This window comes from Callithrix jacchus, chromosome 13 (genome assembly GCF_049354715.1).
Source record: "Callithrix jacchus isolate 240 chromosome 13, calJac240_pri, whole genome shotgun sequence".
NCBI classification, from domain to species: Eukaryota; Metazoa; Chordata; class Mammalia; order Primates; family Cebidae; genus Callithrix; species Callithrix jacchus.
The window spans coordinates 105,543,669-105,562,834 of record NC_133514.1 but is presented as its reverse complement, the minus strand read 5'-3'; the positions used below and the strand labels follow the sequence as shown (position 1 = coordinate 105,562,834).

The 19,166-nt window shown below is 38.8% G+C and overlaps 1 protein-coding gene across 6 annotated transcripts in view; it reads right to left on the bottom strand.

Annotated features, from left to right (window-relative positions):
- ZCCHC2 (zinc finger CCHC-type containing 2) overlaps positions 1 to 19,166 on the bottom strand; it is a 75,666-nt gene that overhangs the window by 19,609 nt on the left and 36,891 nt on the right. For all 6 annotated transcript variants that reach the window (XR_013525939.1, XR_013525940.1, XR_013525941.1 and 3 more), the window contains 7 exons: positions 17,660 to 17,743; positions 15,850 to 15,907; positions 13,706 to 13,841; positions 11,893 to 11,957; positions 11,406 to 11,500; positions 6,128 to 6,256; positions 476 to 1,969 (listed from right to left, as the gene is read on the bottom strand). Coding sequence is in view for 2 of the 6 variants with exons in the window: in XM_008979921.3 (XP_008978169.2) it covers positions 476 to 1,969; positions 6,128 to 6,256; positions 11,406 to 11,500; positions 11,893 to 11,957; positions 13,706 to 13,841; positions 15,850 to 15,907; positions 17,660 to 17,743 (2,061 nt within the window). In the remaining 4 variants the exon portion in view is untranslated. The remainder of the gene's footprint in view (positions 1 to 475; positions 1,970 to 6,127; positions 6,257 to 11,405; positions 11,501 to 11,892; positions 11,958 to 13,705; positions 13,842 to 15,849; positions 15,908 to 17,659; positions 17,744 to 19,166) is intronic.

The window sequence follows — 19,166 nt, the reverse complement described above, 5'->3', positions numbered from 1 at the left end:
TTTTTTTTAAAGCATTTGCTGGGAAGGAAAAGGGCAGCATGGGGAAATAGGCATGAGGCCAGCTGGTTATGCAGAAATACTAGTTACTCAAAACCTAACGTCAGATGACTAGATTACTTCCTAGGTTTTAAATATATAACAATTTTGCTTACTCTGTGACAGGACTGTGACCTAAAAGCAAGTGCTGCAAGCAAGAGATTTAACAGTACAGAGCTGCCGTCACACTCCTTCAAAAGGGCCTTTAGGGTTACTCCTTAATTGGAAACTGAAATCCTCTGAACTTCCTTGTGCTCTGTGTGACCTGGGTCTACACTAGGTTTTTCCAGTTGCATTTTATGATCTGTCACTGAAAACACAACATCTGTAAACAAAAACACAAATGGATCTTTCTGCTACGACAGAATCCCATGATCAGTAAGGAAAGGAAGAAATGAGTGAACTCAAAAACAAGTCCTCTGGGAGTTATTGTGATTACCTTGTTGATTGGCCTCCATGGATGACTGCTTACAGTCCTGTGCATAGTGTCCGCTTACACCACAATTGTAACATGAGACATTCCCATTCTTCTTGGGCCCCGAACCACTGGTGTTGGCAACTACATTAGGTGCTGGATACACAGGATAGAATCTCCCAAATCCTGCCATCTGCTGCATGCCATAGTTGGCTTGGCTCCCCATGACTGGGTCATGTACCAGTCCATTTGCATATGGAGTCTGAGGCAGAAAAAAAGGAAGTTGGTTTCCATTGCTCTGATGTGCTTGGTTGAGGTAGCTGCCATTGCAAATGGATGGCAGAGTAAAGAATGAAGGGACTCGGTACATTGGTCCAGGCATTGGATTAGGATAATAGTAACTATTTAGCTGAAGGTTTCCATTGGTCCCACAGCTGCACCTTCGACCACAAGAACCACAAGGACCCGAGCCCATCTGCTGTGGTGGCACTACTGTCCCATTAGCGTTCGTGTTCCCCACAGCACTGATGTAAGAGGTGCTGTCACTCTGCGCGGTACTGTGTGTCAAAGCAGGGCTCGGGCTCGGGGCAGGGCCTGGGGTGTGGGTAGGAACCGCGGGAGGAACAGTGGCCTGGGCCTGGCTGATGCCTGCGCTCGCTGGCTGGGGAGAAGTTGCTGCTGTGCTGAGCACACCAGAGTTCTGGCTGGGTAACACGCCGGCAGCAAGGGGAGAGCCTGGTAAGGGGTAGGAAGCTGGTGGCTGAGCAGCTGAGAGGCCAGCTGCTGGAAGAACTACCTTCACATTGGTAGGCTGAGGGACTGTCCCTGTGTTTCCCTCAATTTGAGGCACCATTTGATTGAGTCCTACCACTTGGGATGCAGATTTTGTGATGGGGTCCGTGGTAGCAACAGGAGAGCCTGGGAAACTACCTGGGTTATGGATAGGAATAAAGGCAGTGTTTGGTGATCCGATGCTCAGACTTCCGGGTGGTTGTTGTGGGATGTTAACTGTGCAGCTCTCAGAAGATCCCTGTGGTGGTGGCAGCTTTAGCCTCTGAACTGTTAGATGCAAAGCGGGAGTGCTACTATGTGGAAGGAAGGTTGATGGAATAGGTAAGGGGGAAGCCAGTAACTCAAGGTGCTTTTCCGATTCTCCAGTGGAAGCTGTTGGACCTAGTATTCCAACAGGGGTTGAATTTGCAGACTCCCTTATTGCAGAAATTGCAACAGGACTAGGAACAAGCATCCCTATGGTTTTGCCATCAGCAGATTTGGGTGCAGGAACGACGACTTCAGACTTCTGGGCACCATTGTGCATGACACAGTGTAAAGTTGGCATAAAGGAAATATGCTGATACTTGGGTGAGTTTAAGGGATCTTCTAAAAGGTTTCCATTCTCATTTCCTAGAGAAGCAATTTGAACAGGTGGCTTGACAGTGACAGTCTGGTTGACAGAACCATAACCTGTAAACCTAGTTGTTGATGGATTCCCGGAATCCTCAGAATTGCTGTCTGTGTCTAAAGAAAACAAATATAAAGAGATATTAACACAAGCATAAATCCCATCTTTCTTGTTAGAAATAAACATTAAGTATATCTCAAAGTAACTCAAGTTTGGAAAGTGTCCCTCCTCCATGATGTTTCCTGACTGTCCAGGCTGACCTCCCTTAACTTTTGACTTTCAATGGGTCATCATTAGATCAATGCTTTATTTTAAAAATTCGAGGATATAAACAAAAAGCCAAAACATAAAAGGCTGGAGACTGAATGAAACACAGTAAAAAACACAGAGATTTATGTAACACCATTGTTGTACTGAGAAAAGCATCAGACACTCTTAACCTTAATAAACTTCAGGCAATCCACTTGGTTTATATTCTGCACTGCCAACCCAAGTTCTTCAGTTTGTCTCAGATAAATGATATAATTTCAAAGAGCTCAGTTAAGACAGTATTTAACTCAAATTTCCAGACATAGGGAAGAGAAGAGTTTTTTTTTTTAAAGAATGGAATCAATATTCTTAATACTAAATATTTAAATGCAGGGAAGAAAATTTAAAGCCATTATTAATGATAAAACAAAAAAAAAAAACAGAGGAATAGGAGAGTACGGCAATTTCTCCAAAATCAAAACAGAAAAACGGCAGATATAAACAACACTGCATCGGCCGTTACTCTGCACCATCTTACACTCGGGCACAGAAATAGTGTCCACCTAGCCTTCGAGGGATGTCCTGACTTTTGGTCCAGAGGGGAGAGGATAAAATCTGATTCAAAATGTTTATACATCATAGACACAGATGCTGTGTTGATGTATACACAGACCACTCCATTAAATGTAGTGCCTATTTAAAAATCTTCCCGCTCATAAGGATAAGCTGAATTGCACTAGGTGCTTAAAATATTTGTGTTCATTAAGGTATGCACTGGTAATACTCAGCTTAAGATGTTAAAAATTTTTGAAACAGAATATTAAAAACAAATTAGTCAAAAGACTCACCCCAAAACCAATTAGTCTTTCTGAAGAAAGATGACATGAAAGCTACTTACTGACACAGAACATCAACTGTATTAATAATTCAATGATTTTTGTTTATATCAGAAGAGATTCAAAGAGTAAATAGTTTTAGCATAAACTTTCCCTAATAGATTAATCACTGGGGTATTTCTTGCTAAATTTTACAAAATAAAAACTATTAAAAAATCCTAACTTATTTAAGGCATTTTATCTGTATCATCGCACCACTGCAGAGTTAAAAATAAAAACATGAAGTCTAAAAGAAGCAGAAGTATTTTTTAAGAAGTCAGTTAAATTTCTATGTGTTTTAATCTTAAGTCATAGCAAATGGCCTCATGATTTATAATGCTCCCAACTGGTTTTTTGAAGCATCGTGAGACTCCTCTAGACATGTCGAGACACATCTCAGCCTTTTGTGCACTGATTTCAGTAAGTGCAAAGCCTCAAACAATACCATCACTACTCAGGAGAGCAAGAGCAAAGCCACCCATGTGCTTTTCAAAGTAGCCTTTTCATCCGCTCAGAATTCTAAAAATGATCAAAGCTCTCTACCATAATGGATATTTTCCTTGGGTGAAGAGAGCCCTAAGTCATTCTTTCGTATTTAATAACAGCCTATATGAAAAAAGCCATGTTCTTCCACACAGGCCACCAACTTATGCTATCTGATGGCAGGAGAGGGATGCTGTCATTACCCAAATGTACAGATGTACATCAACACTTCTGACAAGGCCACATCTGCAGTGTGAGCCAAAGAGTCACCTGCACATCCTAGAGAATCAAGCATAAATGTGCAATGAAACATACTGAAAGTTCGTCTATTCTGGGTAAGGCATAAACATTCTTTCATTTAATGCCAGGCGCAGAGGCTCCTGCTTGTAATCTTAACACTTCGGGAGGCTAAAGCGGGAGGGCCACCTGAACCAGGAGTTCAAGACCACCCTGGGTAACACAGTGAGACCCTGTCTCATAAATTTAAAAAAAAAAAGAAAAAGAAAAAGAAAAAAAATCCTCTCACTTAAACTTCATAATAGCATGGTGAGAGATTTTCATTTTTTTTTCTTTCACAAGGAAACTGCAGATCAGAAGTATGGTTGCCTCAGATTAGAAGAACTGGTGGTAGAGTAACTATGCTACATTTGGTATGACTACAAAATAACTGCAAAGTAAACACTGGCTTTAACTATATGTGATGTAGCAACACTACTCATAGCTCCCTGAGACATAGCCTGATACCATAATACAGAAAGCTAAGGTCCCAGAGAGCTGCAGACTGCCTAGGAAGAAACCACACTTGGCTGAAACAATATGTGCTAAGGATCTTAATCTGCAGGTGGACCATAAGAAGTAACTTGATACTGCCCACCAGCATGGGTATGCCTCATAACCAAGGTGTCACCAATCAGATGTCGTCATCATGTGTAAAGAACAACATTCTCATTCAACATAGACATTTTGAAGGAGATCTCACCTCCAGACTAGAATGGTGGAATAAGACCTTTAATAATCCACTGTTTCATAAAAGCAATGAAAACCCTAGCAGAAACTGTCAAATAACCAACTTTTTCAAAATTCTGGCAATTAACTAAAGGCTTACAGCACTCTGAGGAGTGTTTATTCAAAAAAACAGCTCAATCTGTAAGAAAAGAAAACCTCAAGGCATTTTTCCCTTTCCTACTTCCACTCCCCCTTTTTCCAGCTCTAAAATAGCCCTGTAAATGACTTGTCCCTCAATTTCCAAAATGAGTGCAAAAACTCTCTCTCTCTCGTAGTACCAGCTATAAAACCCAGCAGCCATTAGGATTATGGGTTTGGAGTTCCCCAAAAGCCCCATTACCAAACTGTCACCATTTTACTGTCTGGCAGCTAGTGCTCACTCTGTGTTATAGCCTCTTACCCACAGGACATTTGTCATGGCTAGTCAGAAGCAACTGTTTAGCAAGGTCGCTGCCTGAAGCAGCATTACTAGTTGGGGCTGACAAGAGGCTGACCAGAAAACTTAAAATGAAAAAAATGGGGCATGAGATGGCCACTGGAGTCTTTGGAAAGCTTTAATATATTCCTGGGAACCTGAAAGGTTTTGCTCATGCCTATAGCTGTATGCCTTTCCAAGGCAGGCCTGAGAAGACCCTATGCTCTCACTGCTGGCTGATTTTAGGTCTCTGTGCAAGGAGGAACTGAAGACATAATGCACATAGAAAAAAACCAAAAAAACAACTAAAACCTGCCTTATTACATTAAATGTAAATGGACGAACAGCAGAGGTCGGCAGAATGAATAAAAAACCATAATTTGGCCAGGTGTGGTGGCTCATGCTTATAATCCCAGAACTTTGGGGGCCCGAGGTGGGTGGATCATGAGGTCAGGAGTTCAAGACCAGCCTGACCAACACAGTGAAACCCTGTCTCTACTAAAAATACAAAAATTAGCTGGGCATGGTGGCAGGCACTTGTAATCCCAGCTACTTGGGGGGCTGAGGCAGGAGAATCGCTTGAACCTGGGAGGTGAACGTTGCAGTGAGTGAGATTGTGTCACCGCACTCTAGCATGGGCGACAGAGCCAGACTCCATCTCAAACAACAACAAAACCAAACCAAACCATAACCTAACTGTATGTTGTCTGCCAGAGACAAACTTTATATTTAAAGACACCACTAGGTTTAAAATAAAAGGATAGAAATCAAAGTACTGTGCAAGCAGTATCTAGAAGAACGCTGAACTGGCTATATTACTATCAGACAAAACAGACTTGAAGACAAAAATTGTTATTAGAGACAAAGAAAAGTATCTTATAATGATAAAAGGGTCAATCAAGAGGACATAAAGAGCATAAATGTATAGGCACCTAACAACACACACATTTTCCTTCTTTCTATACTAACTCTACTTCATTATGATCCTGTCTTCATCCTATTTAACTTCATATGCAATGAAATATGTTTATCAAATCAACACTGCTAGGAATTTCTAAGGTAACTATCTGTATCATTTATATCATTTACATATACCCTTTATATCAATTTTACATTAAAAATCAGTTAGTGGAATTTATAGGGTCATAAAATTCCTTGTTTGTCTTTGACACCAAGAGACAACACACTTTTCCCTCCACTCCCCGACCCCTGCCATGCCAACAATACCCCCACTTTAAAGAACAAACCTCTGTCTTTTTCTTCTTCACTTTCAAAACTTTCTCTTCCATCATGTCGTGGACTAGATGGAGAACTATAACTCTCTGAAGATGTTTCTCCACATGTGTCATGGCCAGAGCCAATGTCCAAATTCACATCTAGAAATAAAAATACTATTTAAAAAAATCATGCTAAGTCATTTTAAATAAATTTCTAAGTTGAACCATTGGAAATTAATTTTAGCTGTAAATATTTTCTTCTGTTTCCCTACAACCCTATAAAAAATCTTGTCCTTGATCTAGATGAAAACTGATTATTAAATTACAATTTTAATGGAAAATATTTAATACATTCTTAAAACAATGGACAGAATGAGTCAATCTTACTGACTTCAAAGAGAAAAAGAGTTAAGGTTCTTTATAGGGTCTGTCCAGTAATACCACTTTGAGCTACCTTCTGAATCTAGGTATTTTAACTTCTCAGAGCTTGTTGAAAAATTCATTCTTTAAGAGAACTCAAGATGCCTATTCAATTAAAATTATTTGGTATTTAAGAGAATAAAACGCTTCCCATCTAGTAGATGGAGTAGCCCCATTGAGTTCTGCCTCAAGAGGAAGCGTATACTGAGGTAGTGTGAGGTGGTGCACAGGACCTGCCATGACCAACTAGCCGTATCTGTTCTGAACACATAAGGAGGGACGATAGGTATATCTAGTATTGGACAAGAGATACAAACTTTGGGTTTTTTCCTATGTGGCCCTGACTGAGGAAAATATTCTGTTATCTCTGTAAACCCAGTAGCTAGCACACTTTTGCCTCACAGCAAGCATTCAATATATGTTTGGTGTATAAATCCCCAAATAAGGGATTCCAGAGGGTTCTTAAGAACTATAGATTAGTGAATCATTTCTATGGCAACTGGCAGAACCAGTAAAAGATAACGGGTATTAATTGCCTGGGCAATATATGTGTCAGAGAAAAGACACAATTTGTATAATGAGCAATTCAGGTGACTAACCTGTGGCTTTTGGCTGGGATAAACTTACAACAGTGTCAAGACTGTTAACCATGACCTAGATTAGCTCAGCCACTCAAATGCTGGATGACTACTGAAGAAAAATAAAGTCATTAGGAATGTCGATGCTGCTGAATTCTTTCTGAGTAATAAATGTCAAACTGCCAAGGGAAAACTGCACATCTTATGAGGCTACAAGGAAAGTGGCAGAGGAGTTCCATGGGCAGGTAATATTTTTACAGGAAAGGAACCTGGAAGATACTTACTCAGTACTAGCCCTGAATACAAGTCATAAGGTGACTAAAGGGACGGGAGTCAACACCAATGGCTGCTTGAAGACAATCTAACGGGCCCCGGTGGCCACACAAGTTGTCATAAATTGGACTAATGATGAAACCTATAGAACTTGCATGGAAGTCTTGCATATAAATATTTCAACCAGCATATATCAAAACGAACAATCCAAGAATCAAGAGAATCAAAGATTCAACAGGATATTCTCAAATTACAAATGAACTGAAAAGGAAGCTCCCGGGTAGCGCCCACCAAAACTCAAGGCAGTGAAACTATAGTAGGCATTTTCAAACTTCAAAGAGCAAATTTTAGAATATGCTTTTTAAAAAGCAGCTACCTTTCCAAATGCCATAATTTGCAAAACTATTTTCTTTACACTGTAAAAGCTGGTGAATAGTCTAATCACCAATTGCCATATACTAAACTGCAGCGCCAAAGAACTGAATACATAAATCTAAATCTATACTAAACATAATCTTTTGATGATTCAGAAGGTGCTTCAGAATTGTGTGGTAACTTAAGAACGTTTAAAATCACAAATTATGTGATCCTCTAGAGATTCAGGGGGTGTGGAAAGGGAAGACAAACCAATTATGCCAAAGGACACTCCACAAATTGACCTTTTAAAAAGAGACAAACTTGAATTTTTTTGTCATGTCTCAAATGATAAAGCGTCTTGCACATAACAAAGATGACACAAACAAAATTTAAAACATAAGCTACTATTCTAACACTAAAAACACTGGTTATCGGTAACCATAAACAACAGAAGTCTGTTACAGAGTTAGGAACAATTTAGATAAATCACAGGCGAAAGAACCACATATTTAATGTGGGATATTAAAGGAAGCTGGAAGACCTTTAGATTATTCTCAATCTTTTACAAGAAACTGAGAGATCAAGCATCTCATCATTTCCCCCTAAACTTTCTGGTGCCACAACTGGCAACAGGCAACAGAAGAAATGGGGCGGAAGAAACACTGGGCAATAAACCAAAATGATGATGAACATTCTTTTATTTATTTATTTATTTTGAGCTGGAGTGTCATTCTGTCACCCCAGCTGGAGTGCAGTGGCTCAATCTCAGCTCACTGCAACCTTTACCTCCTGCGTTCAAGCGATTCTCCTGCCTCAGTATTCCAAGTAGCTGGGACTACAGGTGGGTGCCACCACACCCGGCTAATTTTTATATTTTTAGTAGAGACAGGGTTTCATCATGATGCCAGGCTGGTCTCAAACTCCTGACCTAGAGTGATCCACCAGCCCTGGCCTCCCAAAGTGCTGGGATTACAGACGTGAGCCACTGCACCTGGCCATGGTGAGCATTCTTAATTATGAGCTAATAAGCCCCTCTTCAGAAGAGAGACAGAAAGCTTCGGTTTTAAAAGAAAAGACTCTCCAAGAACACAGACAACTGATGGCACTGACTGTCCTGGCAGGAGCCAGCATGGAGGGGGGCTGGGAGCAATCTCTTTTCGTTTTGAAATCCTGAGTTATATAAATGTATTATTACTCAAAACAGAAGTAAAAATTTAAGTTTAATAATAAATTTTTAAAAAGTAAAACAATACAAATCTTAAGCTAGGATGTATTATTTAAAGATCCAAACAAACTGCTAATCAGAAAGACTCAGTATTTTCAGCCTCAAGACAGTGTCTCTCCAAATTATTAAATGAGCTGCTGCTCTGTACTGTTACAAAGTTTTTTTGTTTTTTACTTTTTTTTTTTTTTTCACGCTATTCACAGGCGCGATCCTACTACTGATCAGCACAGGAGTTTTGACCTGCTCCATTTCCAACCTGGGCCCACTCACCCCTCCTTAGGCATCCTGGTGGTCCCCGCTCCCAGGAGGTCACCATATTGATGCCAAACTTAGTGCAGACACCTGATTGGCATAGTGCACTACAGCCCAGAACTCCTGGGCTCAAGCGATCCTCCCACCTCAGCCTCCCGAGTAGCTGGGACTACAGGCAGGCGCCACCACGCCCAGCATACAAAGTTCTTAATAACCTATACAAGGTATGTTTCCCTCTAAATTTATTAGAACAGGGAAAAGGAACAAAATTGCTGCATTGAACACCTAGGCACTTGGTACCAGGAAAATGCTCTTCATATGTTTTTACATGTACTTCTTACAATCTGCTGAGACAGGCATTACTCCTGCTTTACAAATGAGCAAACAAAGTCTTCAGAGAGGTCACATGCCTAAGAAACTGAAAGATCAACCATCTCATCATTTCCTCCTAAACTTTCTGGTGCCACAACTGGCAACAGAAGAAATGGAGTGGAAGAAACACTGGGGAATAAACTAAAATGATGATGAACATTCTTTTATTTATTTATTGGTGGAGCATGACACTCAAACCCACAGCTGTCTCTGACCAAAGTCCACATGGTTCTCCTCTGGAAATGGGCTAACATGGAAAGAACAGTTGCAAACTTCTTTAGTAAGCAGTAGATCCCAAACACTGTGAGATAAGAGGCAGAGAGACTTTGGGGAGGGCAGGAATTTCATTCAGAAAATGGTACTTTAGAAAATAAATATAATAGCAGCATGGAAAATGATCTAGAAAGAAAAAGAATAGAGACAGGGAGGTCTGGCAGAGTCAATCTCCAAATGTCTACAGACTTCCGTCTTCCTCATTTGGCTTTTTCCTCCTCCTCTGTTAAGCTGCCATCACCATCAGGGGAACTTCAGAGAGAGTAAAGTGTAGCAAGATCCTTCTATAGACAAGACGGGTTTTCCATGTCATTTTCCCCATAGTTCCAATGATTCAACGAGTTGGCCAGATGTTTTTATTTTATTTATTTGAGACAGAGTTCCGCTCTTGTTTCCCAGGCTGGAGTGCAATGGCATCATGTCATCTCACTGCAACCTCCGCCTCCCGGGTTTAAGCAATTCTCCTTCCTTAGCCTCCCAGGTAGCTGGGATTACAGGTGGCTGCCACCATTCCTAGCTAATTTTTGTATTTTTAGTAGAGCTGCGGTTTCTACTCATCTCTACTAAACCTCATCTCTACTAAATGTTGGTCAGGCCGGTCTCGAGCTCCTGACCTGAGGTGATCTACCTGCCTTGGCCTCCCAAAGTGCTGGGATTACATGCATGAGCCATTGCACCTGGCCCAGATGATTTTAGATTCAAAAGGTAACCATTTTTCTTTTATCACTATTTAGTCTTTCTATACAAATATATAGTTTAAAATTATACTCAAACTTTTAAGAAATATATTCGGGTTATTCATATTACATCACAACAGAATGTACTAACATTAGAATAACATTTAAATTAAAATATCATATTTGTGGGATCATTAAATAAATGTATCAGGGCACCCAGGGATAAAATGTTCTCCTAGAGGTCTGTGTGTTCTTATTCTTTTTTAATAGTTACAATTAATAGTAAAGATAAACAAAATATGAAAAGTAATCAATGAAGCTGCAGAAGGGCATTTCTCAAACCAAATGAACCTTGAACCTAAAAATAAAGGGACTTTAAAATAACGGTGGGTAGATGGAAGCCATATAAATCTAGTATAACAAAAATGAGGGTTGACATTCCCCTAAAGCCTCATAAAACTTCATAAAGGATGGTTATTAAATCATGAAGAAGTCAAAGTATTCTAAAAAATGACTTTACATAGAAATGCTCTCATGAGTGGCTGGCAAAGCCAAAACAGAGCTCTCGAATGGCCCTGGACCTGTCTCCTGAGTTGAGACTGGCTGGAGAAGGACAACCTGGGGGACTGCTGCTGCCAGAAGGGAGGGCCGGTGAGAATAACTGAGACAAAGGCAATGTTCACCCTCATGGCTGGGTGTCTTCCCTAAATTAACTGTATGGATTTCAGAACTGTTTAATTTGGAAATAGTCATACATATCAATGCAAGGTAAAATTATAGTATTAGGGTTTGACACAACAGCTCAATACCTATCAATACAGTAAGTATTACGCTGGGTATATTTAGGTGAGGGGTATTTGAAAGAAAAACAACCTTCTTACCTTTCACAGTACCGCCATGGGCATGCTGAGGAGTGGAGAGTCTAATACCATTTATTCTACTATTCAATCTGTTGTCAGTTTTCTTAATTTTCTCCCTAAACCAAATGAACATATTACCAGCATTTTTATAAGGTTATCTACCAAATACATTCAGTACAGTACTGATAAAATTCCTTTCAAGACTTTTTAAATTTTTTTAGTAAGGAATAATCTAAATACGATTAAGAGTCACCCTTCAGTGGAAAGCTGTAAGCATTTTACCCCCTCCACACTGGATGCAGTATTTGACAGTAGCTTTATTTTTATCATCTGCATATATTAATATTTTGAACCAAAACAGTTAAACTCAGAATTAAAAATATAAAGAAAACTAACTTAGAAAATACTACGTTGTGTACTATTACAAACGAAACATGCTGATTGCCGAAGGCTGTGTGCTGTCTTTCCCTACCAATCCCTACTACTGGCAACATTACAATGAACCTACTTTTCTGCTTGTGGCTTTCCTTTCTTCTTATTTATTGAGGATAAACTCCGTTTTTCAGCAGAATGCTAGTAGAAAGAATAAAAAGACAAATCAGACAAAAGCTAAACCGTACTGATGTTTTTACTCTGATAGTAAACATTAATATATATTCCCAGTTGTATTTCTAACAAGTGTTGATTTCCAACCTATTTCTGAAGTTTCCCATTTGAACCACTAAAAAAATTTATGTGTTCTGTGACAAATACATGAATATTTTCCTCATGATTCATACAGTATTATTTTCTATTTTTCCTTTAAAATGAACCTACATTCTGTTTGACTATAAAATGAAACATAATCAAGTGACTGGTACTTGCTGTAGGTTTACTGCTGTTCTCTTAAAATGCAATCTGATAAAACTGTCAACACATAATTATGTCAACTCTAAGAAAAGAGGGTGCAGGCACTGAAGCAGGGAAAGTAAATTCAGACAGGCTTTGAAAATAGGACATCAGTTATTACTGAAACTATTCATGGTTTCTCAGAATATGCTTTAATGTATAAAAACACATTCCAAGAAGAGTTAACATTTGGATCTGAGTGTTGGCTAGAGACAACATCAAGTTAACGATTCTATTTTCTAGAGAGAAGTTTCATTCCATACTTGTAACATATACATAGGGACCTCCCCCCATATCTGTGAGGCCATATGACACTAAACATACTTAAGAGCATTCCGCTCTCTGATCACACCCAAATCTTAAGAAAGCAAACATCCCCTAATGCACTCTCAAGTGTCGGTAAACTGATTCAACTATTTATGAAGAAAGGTCAGTTGGAAAATTTACATCACAAATAGCAAGACAGTGATTGAAATGTGAATCCTTCTTTCAATTTTTTCAAGAGCAAAAAATTTTGGCATAATGGAGAACATCATTCTCAGCAAACTGACACAAGAACAGAAAATGAAATACTGCATATTCTTGCTCATAGGCGGGTGATGAAAAAAGAGAACACATGGACACAGGGAAGGGAGTACTACACACTGGGGTCTACTGGGGGGAATAGGGGAGGGACAGCGGGTGGGGGGAAGGGGGGAGGGATAGCCTGGGGAGAAATGCCAAATGTGGGTGAAGGGGAAGACGGCAACAAAACACACTGCCATGTGTGTACCTATGCAACTATCTTGCATGATCTGCACATGTACCCCAAAAACCTAAAATGCAATTAAAAAAAAATTTGGGCATAACAATCTAACATACGTCTTCTTAGAATAAACAGTGAAGGTATTATTTTTTAAATTTTTATTGTTTTAAATTTATTTTTTAGACAGGGTCTCACTTTGTTGCACAGGCAGAAGTGAAGTGGTGTAATCATGGCTCACAGTAGCCTTGAACTCCTGGGCTCAGGCGATTCTTCTGCCTCAGCCTCCCAAGTAGCTGAGACTACAGGTATGCACCACCACACGCAGCTAATTTTTAAATTTTTTAGAGAGACAGGGTCTCACTATGTTGCCCATGGTGGTCAAATGTGTGGCCTCAAGCAATCCTCCTATCTTGGTCTTCTAAAGTGCTGGGATTAGAAGTGACCCATGGCGCCTGGTGAGATGTCATATTAAAGTGTACTAATTTTACATAAGCAATAAAAGTAATCTAAATACACTTTCAGGTCTCAAAAGGGCTTAGCTCATATATAAGTATAAAGTCTAATACTTCAACATTCCTGCCTTTCTTATCAGATATACTGTCTGACTGAAAGCTCACAGAACTTAATTTTTTTCTTACAGAGTAACAATGCTTTAACTACACAGCTGCAAAACAAACTCCCCACACACCTGGTCAGCTGAGGTCACACAGTGCTCTGGGTGCTGAATGGCGGTACAGCTTTGCTTCCTCCAATCCACAATCCCATTCTGTTCAGAATATTGCATGGTAAGCCCATCCAAAGGAGAACAACTCGTACCAATCGTGCTGCCAAAGAAAAGGTTATAAAAGTGTGAAAATCTGTCCTCAATAATAAACTGTTATTTCATGTCAGTGAAGAAGTTACAGTAAGCCTTTCTTCAGTATATTAGTTTCCTGATGGAATACCTAGTGATAGGTCTAAGAAAAAACAAGTATATTATAAGAAATAAACCACTACACATCTATTTATCATTAGTATCTGTCTCTAAAAAGAATAGTAACAGCTGCACACTCTTTTAGATGCTATGTGATGGTGATCATTATACACTGCTAACAGTCGGGACAGAGAGGCTTATACAACCCTGCATCTTGAGAGCACTGCTGTCCTGAGTACTTAAGTAACTGGGCACATGAAGGGAGGGATAATGAGAACAAAAAACAAGAGAAATAGGCCCAAACAGAATCCAGATAATAAACTTATTGGACACGGACTTTCAGGTAACAGTGCTTAACATGGTCAGCAAATACAAGATTGAGGATATTGGAAGAGAAATTTGGAAAACACAAAAAATTTAAATTCTAGAACTGTAAAATAAACTAACATTACAAACTCAACAAACGGGAAATAGATGGAAAAACAGTGAAGGGGAAACAGATGAAGAAAATCAATGAAGAAGAAATTTGGTCAGAAGAAAACAGATTAAAGCACTGAGAGTGAAAAAAATATGAAAAACAAAAAAGGCTTAAAAGACATGGGACATGATGAAAAACCTAACATACAAGGATTTGGAGTTTTGGAAGAGGGAGCAAGAGAAAAGTGGGGAAGAAATATTTGAAGAGGTAAGAGCTAGGAGTTTTCTAAAATCAAAAGACATCAAGCTACAGATTCAAGGAGAATTCATGCAAAGGAAGCTAGGAGAACGGCTGAAAACCAGACAATGACAAAACCTTAAAAGCAATCAGAGAGAAATGCACATTATCTTCAAAAGGGCAGTGGTAAGACTGACTGAAACTCTGGATGCCAAATGATTTAAGTGTGAGTTCCTCTCAAACGCAGAGTCCAGAGTAACAGCGTTTATTTAGGAAGTGATCCTAAAAAGCAGGAGCAAGGGAGTGGAGAGAATAAAATGGCAAAGGACTGCAATGAAGAGTCCACAGTGGAGGCTGGAAGCAACAGGGCACCCAAGCCTCTGGGCCCTCCCAGAATGACAGACCCAAAGGATGGAGGCAGCTTCCTGTGGATGAAGCAAAGGTCCTGAGGCAAGAAGTGGAAAGTCTCACAGTGCATACTCGAGGAGCAGAGCACTAACGTGGTATGAGTCAGAAATCACACAGATGATTTTATGTCATCTGCAGGAGAAACTGGAGGTTAGCAGAGAGAATAAGATGCAAGGAAATAAAGGGAGAACCTAGAAGATGAGGAAGCTATACTTTCAAAAAGCTCACAGAAAATAACTGCCCAATTAGAATCCCACATGTGACAAAAGTATCTTTTAAAAATGAAGGCAAAATAAACATTTTTTTCCAAATAAAAATTAAGTGCATTAATCACTGGCAGATTGAGTATAGAAAATATGCAAGTTTGCTTCAGTTGGAAGGAAAACGATCATAGGTGGATGTTCAGAGACACAGGAAGGAATCAGTGTCTACACGAACACTGTGAAAAGGTTTCATGGGGCTTAAAATGTTAACAGTGAATTAAAATGCATGACAGCCACAGCTTACAAGTTAGCGGGAAATAATGAAGTTACAGTAATCTAAGGTCTTCAAATTGTTTGGGAACAGTACAAGCACAAATTAATATCCAACTTTAATGAGTCAAAGATATATAATATACTCTATAGGGTAACCACTAGAAGAATTTAAAAACACCGTAAAACTATCAAGGCTAGTAGAAAAAAACAGAACAAAAACAGCCTAAAAGGAGGCAAAAAAAGTGAGAAAAGGAAACAAAGAATAGAGAAATAAATAGCAGTGACAGAATTATAGTCAAATACATCAGGAGTTTAATTAAATGTTACAATGATCTTAAAATGTACCAAGGAACTTTTTGTTTTTGAAACAGGACACCTACTTCACAATGGGACTTTTCCCAGTATGCTTCTTGTGGATTATGGCATGTTGCAATACATCTAGAAGAGAGGAAAAAGTAACTTATTACATGAAATGCTGCAGCAAAAACCAACAGAAGGATGCTACTAGTGTGCATGATGATAACCACCAGTGACAGCTGTATGAAGCACTTCTAAGCATTTCTCAATGTAGAAGTTAACTTAAAGAAGCCTTTTCAAAAACACAGTATACTCTGAATTACCTTTTATATCCTCTCAAATGTTTTCCACCTAATAGCAAATCAATGTTATTCAAAACTAGGAAAGTCTAATATGAGTATGTCCCTACAAAACTAAAACATCCAATTTCAGATAGAACTCTTTTTTAACCATTAAAAAATGAAGAGTTTCAAGTAGTCAAACACGTATCTATTACTATAACAAACACCCATGTATACCACCTTCTAGACTTCTCTGTATTTCCCTCTAAGGAAAATATCACACAGGTATGAATGAAGGTCGTCCTCCATTCCATTCCCCTTCATCCCTCTACAGAGGCTAACTAGGACCTTACTTGTTCAAACATTCTAGTACAAATATTTACCTTATCCATACATGTGTGCTAATAAACACATATAGGTGTTACAGGCTTCAATATACAACTGTCCTTCGGTATTTGCATATAATCTGTGCACACCTCCTGTATACTTTAAATCATCTCTATATTACTAATAATACCTAATACAAGGTAGATGCTACGTAAATAGTTGTTATGCTGTATTGTTTAGAGAAAAACGACAATAAGAAGAGTCTGTACATGTACAGATGCAATTTTTCCCCCAAATACTTTCAGCTCACAGTTGGTTAAACCCAACAATGCAGAGATGGAGAGCCAACTGTACTATAAATATCCTTTATTTTAATTATTACCTAGCACAAAGACTTAATTTATTTAAACTTTACTAACATTTGAAATGTTCAGGCAATTTTCTGGTATTTGCCCTTGGAAACAATGCTGCCTCAGGAATCTGTGCCCAAGTCCTCTTTTGCACATGTGTAACAATTTTCATAGACGCAGAATTGCTGGACAGCAGCATATAATTATCTCCAACTTCATTTCACAGTGCCAAATTTCTGTCCAAAATAGTTGCGTCAATTTATATCCCCATCAGCAGTGCCCCTGAGAGTTGTCACTGCTTCATATTCTTGATGTCAGACTTCAAAACATTTTGTCACTCTGCTGAGCATGAGATGACACCTGTTTCCATTTGCATTTTCCTGACTACCAGTGAGGCTGCACACTGTGTAACAGCTGTTTAGGTCTCCTCATCTAAGAATCACCTATTTATGTCTTTCACCTATATTTCTGTTGGGCTGATTGTCTCACTGACTTTTCAGGAAGATCCTTCCATAGTCTGGATATAGTCTTACCTATAAATATCCTGCAAACATCATCTCCCAGGTGTGTGGTTCCTTTTGTCATATGGAAGCTCTAGTAAGATCTCTACTGTGGTCATGCTCTAACTTTGTTCAAAAAAGGCTTCTCCTCCCAAATTAACATTTAAAAGTTTAAATTTTACATTTTACATATAAGCTGTTACTCACTTGACTGTCTTCTGCATGATGTAATTAGGAATATAATTCTACGTAATTTTTCATATGGAAAGTCAGTTGTCTAACAGCATTTACTGAACAGTCTATTCTCTCCACTTATTTGTAATGCAACCTTTGTCACATTCCAATTCCTATTTGTCAGTTTCTCCACTCCCTAATCTGTTCTATCCATGAGCTAGCAGCAGGCAGAATAATTTACGCTAGTGAATCTACGTTTACCTTCTTCTTGACTTGAAGCTTCAGAGCTGTCTTCTTTTAAGTGTTCTATTATCTTAGAAGTCTTCAGAGAGGATTGTAAGGTATCTGCAGGAAGTATTCAATACTATTAACTTTTTAGAAAAATTAAAATAAAGAAAACAAATATAATTATTGTTTTTTTTAACCCAAGGAAAACGAACAGAGGGTAAATGGTGAAGAAAATATGGTTACTAATGAGAATGCAAGAAGACACAGCCCAAAGCACTGGACTGTGAGTAGGAACCCTGATCAAGGAGCCAGCTGTGCCCTGAAGGGCGAATGACCTGGGCAAGTCATTTCCTATCTGTCAGCCCCAGTGTGCTCGTGAGCAAAATGAAGAAATAAAGTAGAAAGATGCTTCTCAAACATCTGTGGTATGGTAAAGAGTTTTTATTTTTTTAATCTTTAGTTTGTTGTGGATTGTTATTTTTGTAAAATACAGTAAAATAATGTTGTGGCAATGTCAAATTGCTAATCTCTCAGTGTTTGCCCTCAATTTCTGTTCTCGTATTACAGGCCAGTAAGAAGCAATTTATGGACCAGCACTGGCCCAAGCAACACATTTTGGATTACTTCCCCATAAAATATAGGCCCGGACTCCAGGGTTCAACATCTTAACTCATCAGGACTTTAGCACTGTTTTTCTCAGGTGCCAGTTGTCAGGATATGGAGTGATGCTCTCTGTCCCAGGGAATAAAAAGGTAAAGCTAACAAATTTTCAAAAAATAAAATAAAAACAAAGCAAAACCCAACAGTGTATGCAATAAACCTTTACAACAGTATATTCACTGGTGAAACAACTCAGATATGCATGAACATTAGGCTGAAGAGATTTCCCACAATCTCAAGTGCTGTACTTTCATACAGTGTTTTAATTTTACAATCTGGTAGATTTTACAACAAAATCTACCAACCTCTTTAGCACTGCTCATGTAATTTAAATGCTGCCATGCCCTCAAGATGAGTTTATTATTTATATACATACTCCTCAGTTGGGTGAGTTTTCCTGAGCAGCCTGTTCATCTAAACTAAAAGTTTAACTTTGTGCTTCAATTCAATGCCTTTTTGAAATTAAACAGATGCTACTGATAAATGTTCAATAAAAGGCACTTACATTTGGCTCAGAGAGAAATCACTGATGGTTAAATCTACATAGCTCCAGAATGATCAGGATTCTCTTTAATAAATGCTGTTGCTACCATTCAGACATAAATTTAACCATCAAGTTGTGCATCTTGTCTTGGTCAACTAGTCATAAAGAGTCACATTTTTAATTCTGACTGATAATTACGTTAGCATGTAACACACTTAATTAGAGAAACTTTCAAGGTTAGCCCGTGTAACAGGCAATCATACTATTCTTTCACCTCTTTCTCCCACCTCAAATTGAGAAAATACGTGTTTTTCTTTCCCCTTTAAATACAGGAAAATATGACTGCTGAAAGCAGAGGGACAGTTTTAAAGAAGAAAAATGTTCCTTGCCATAGTA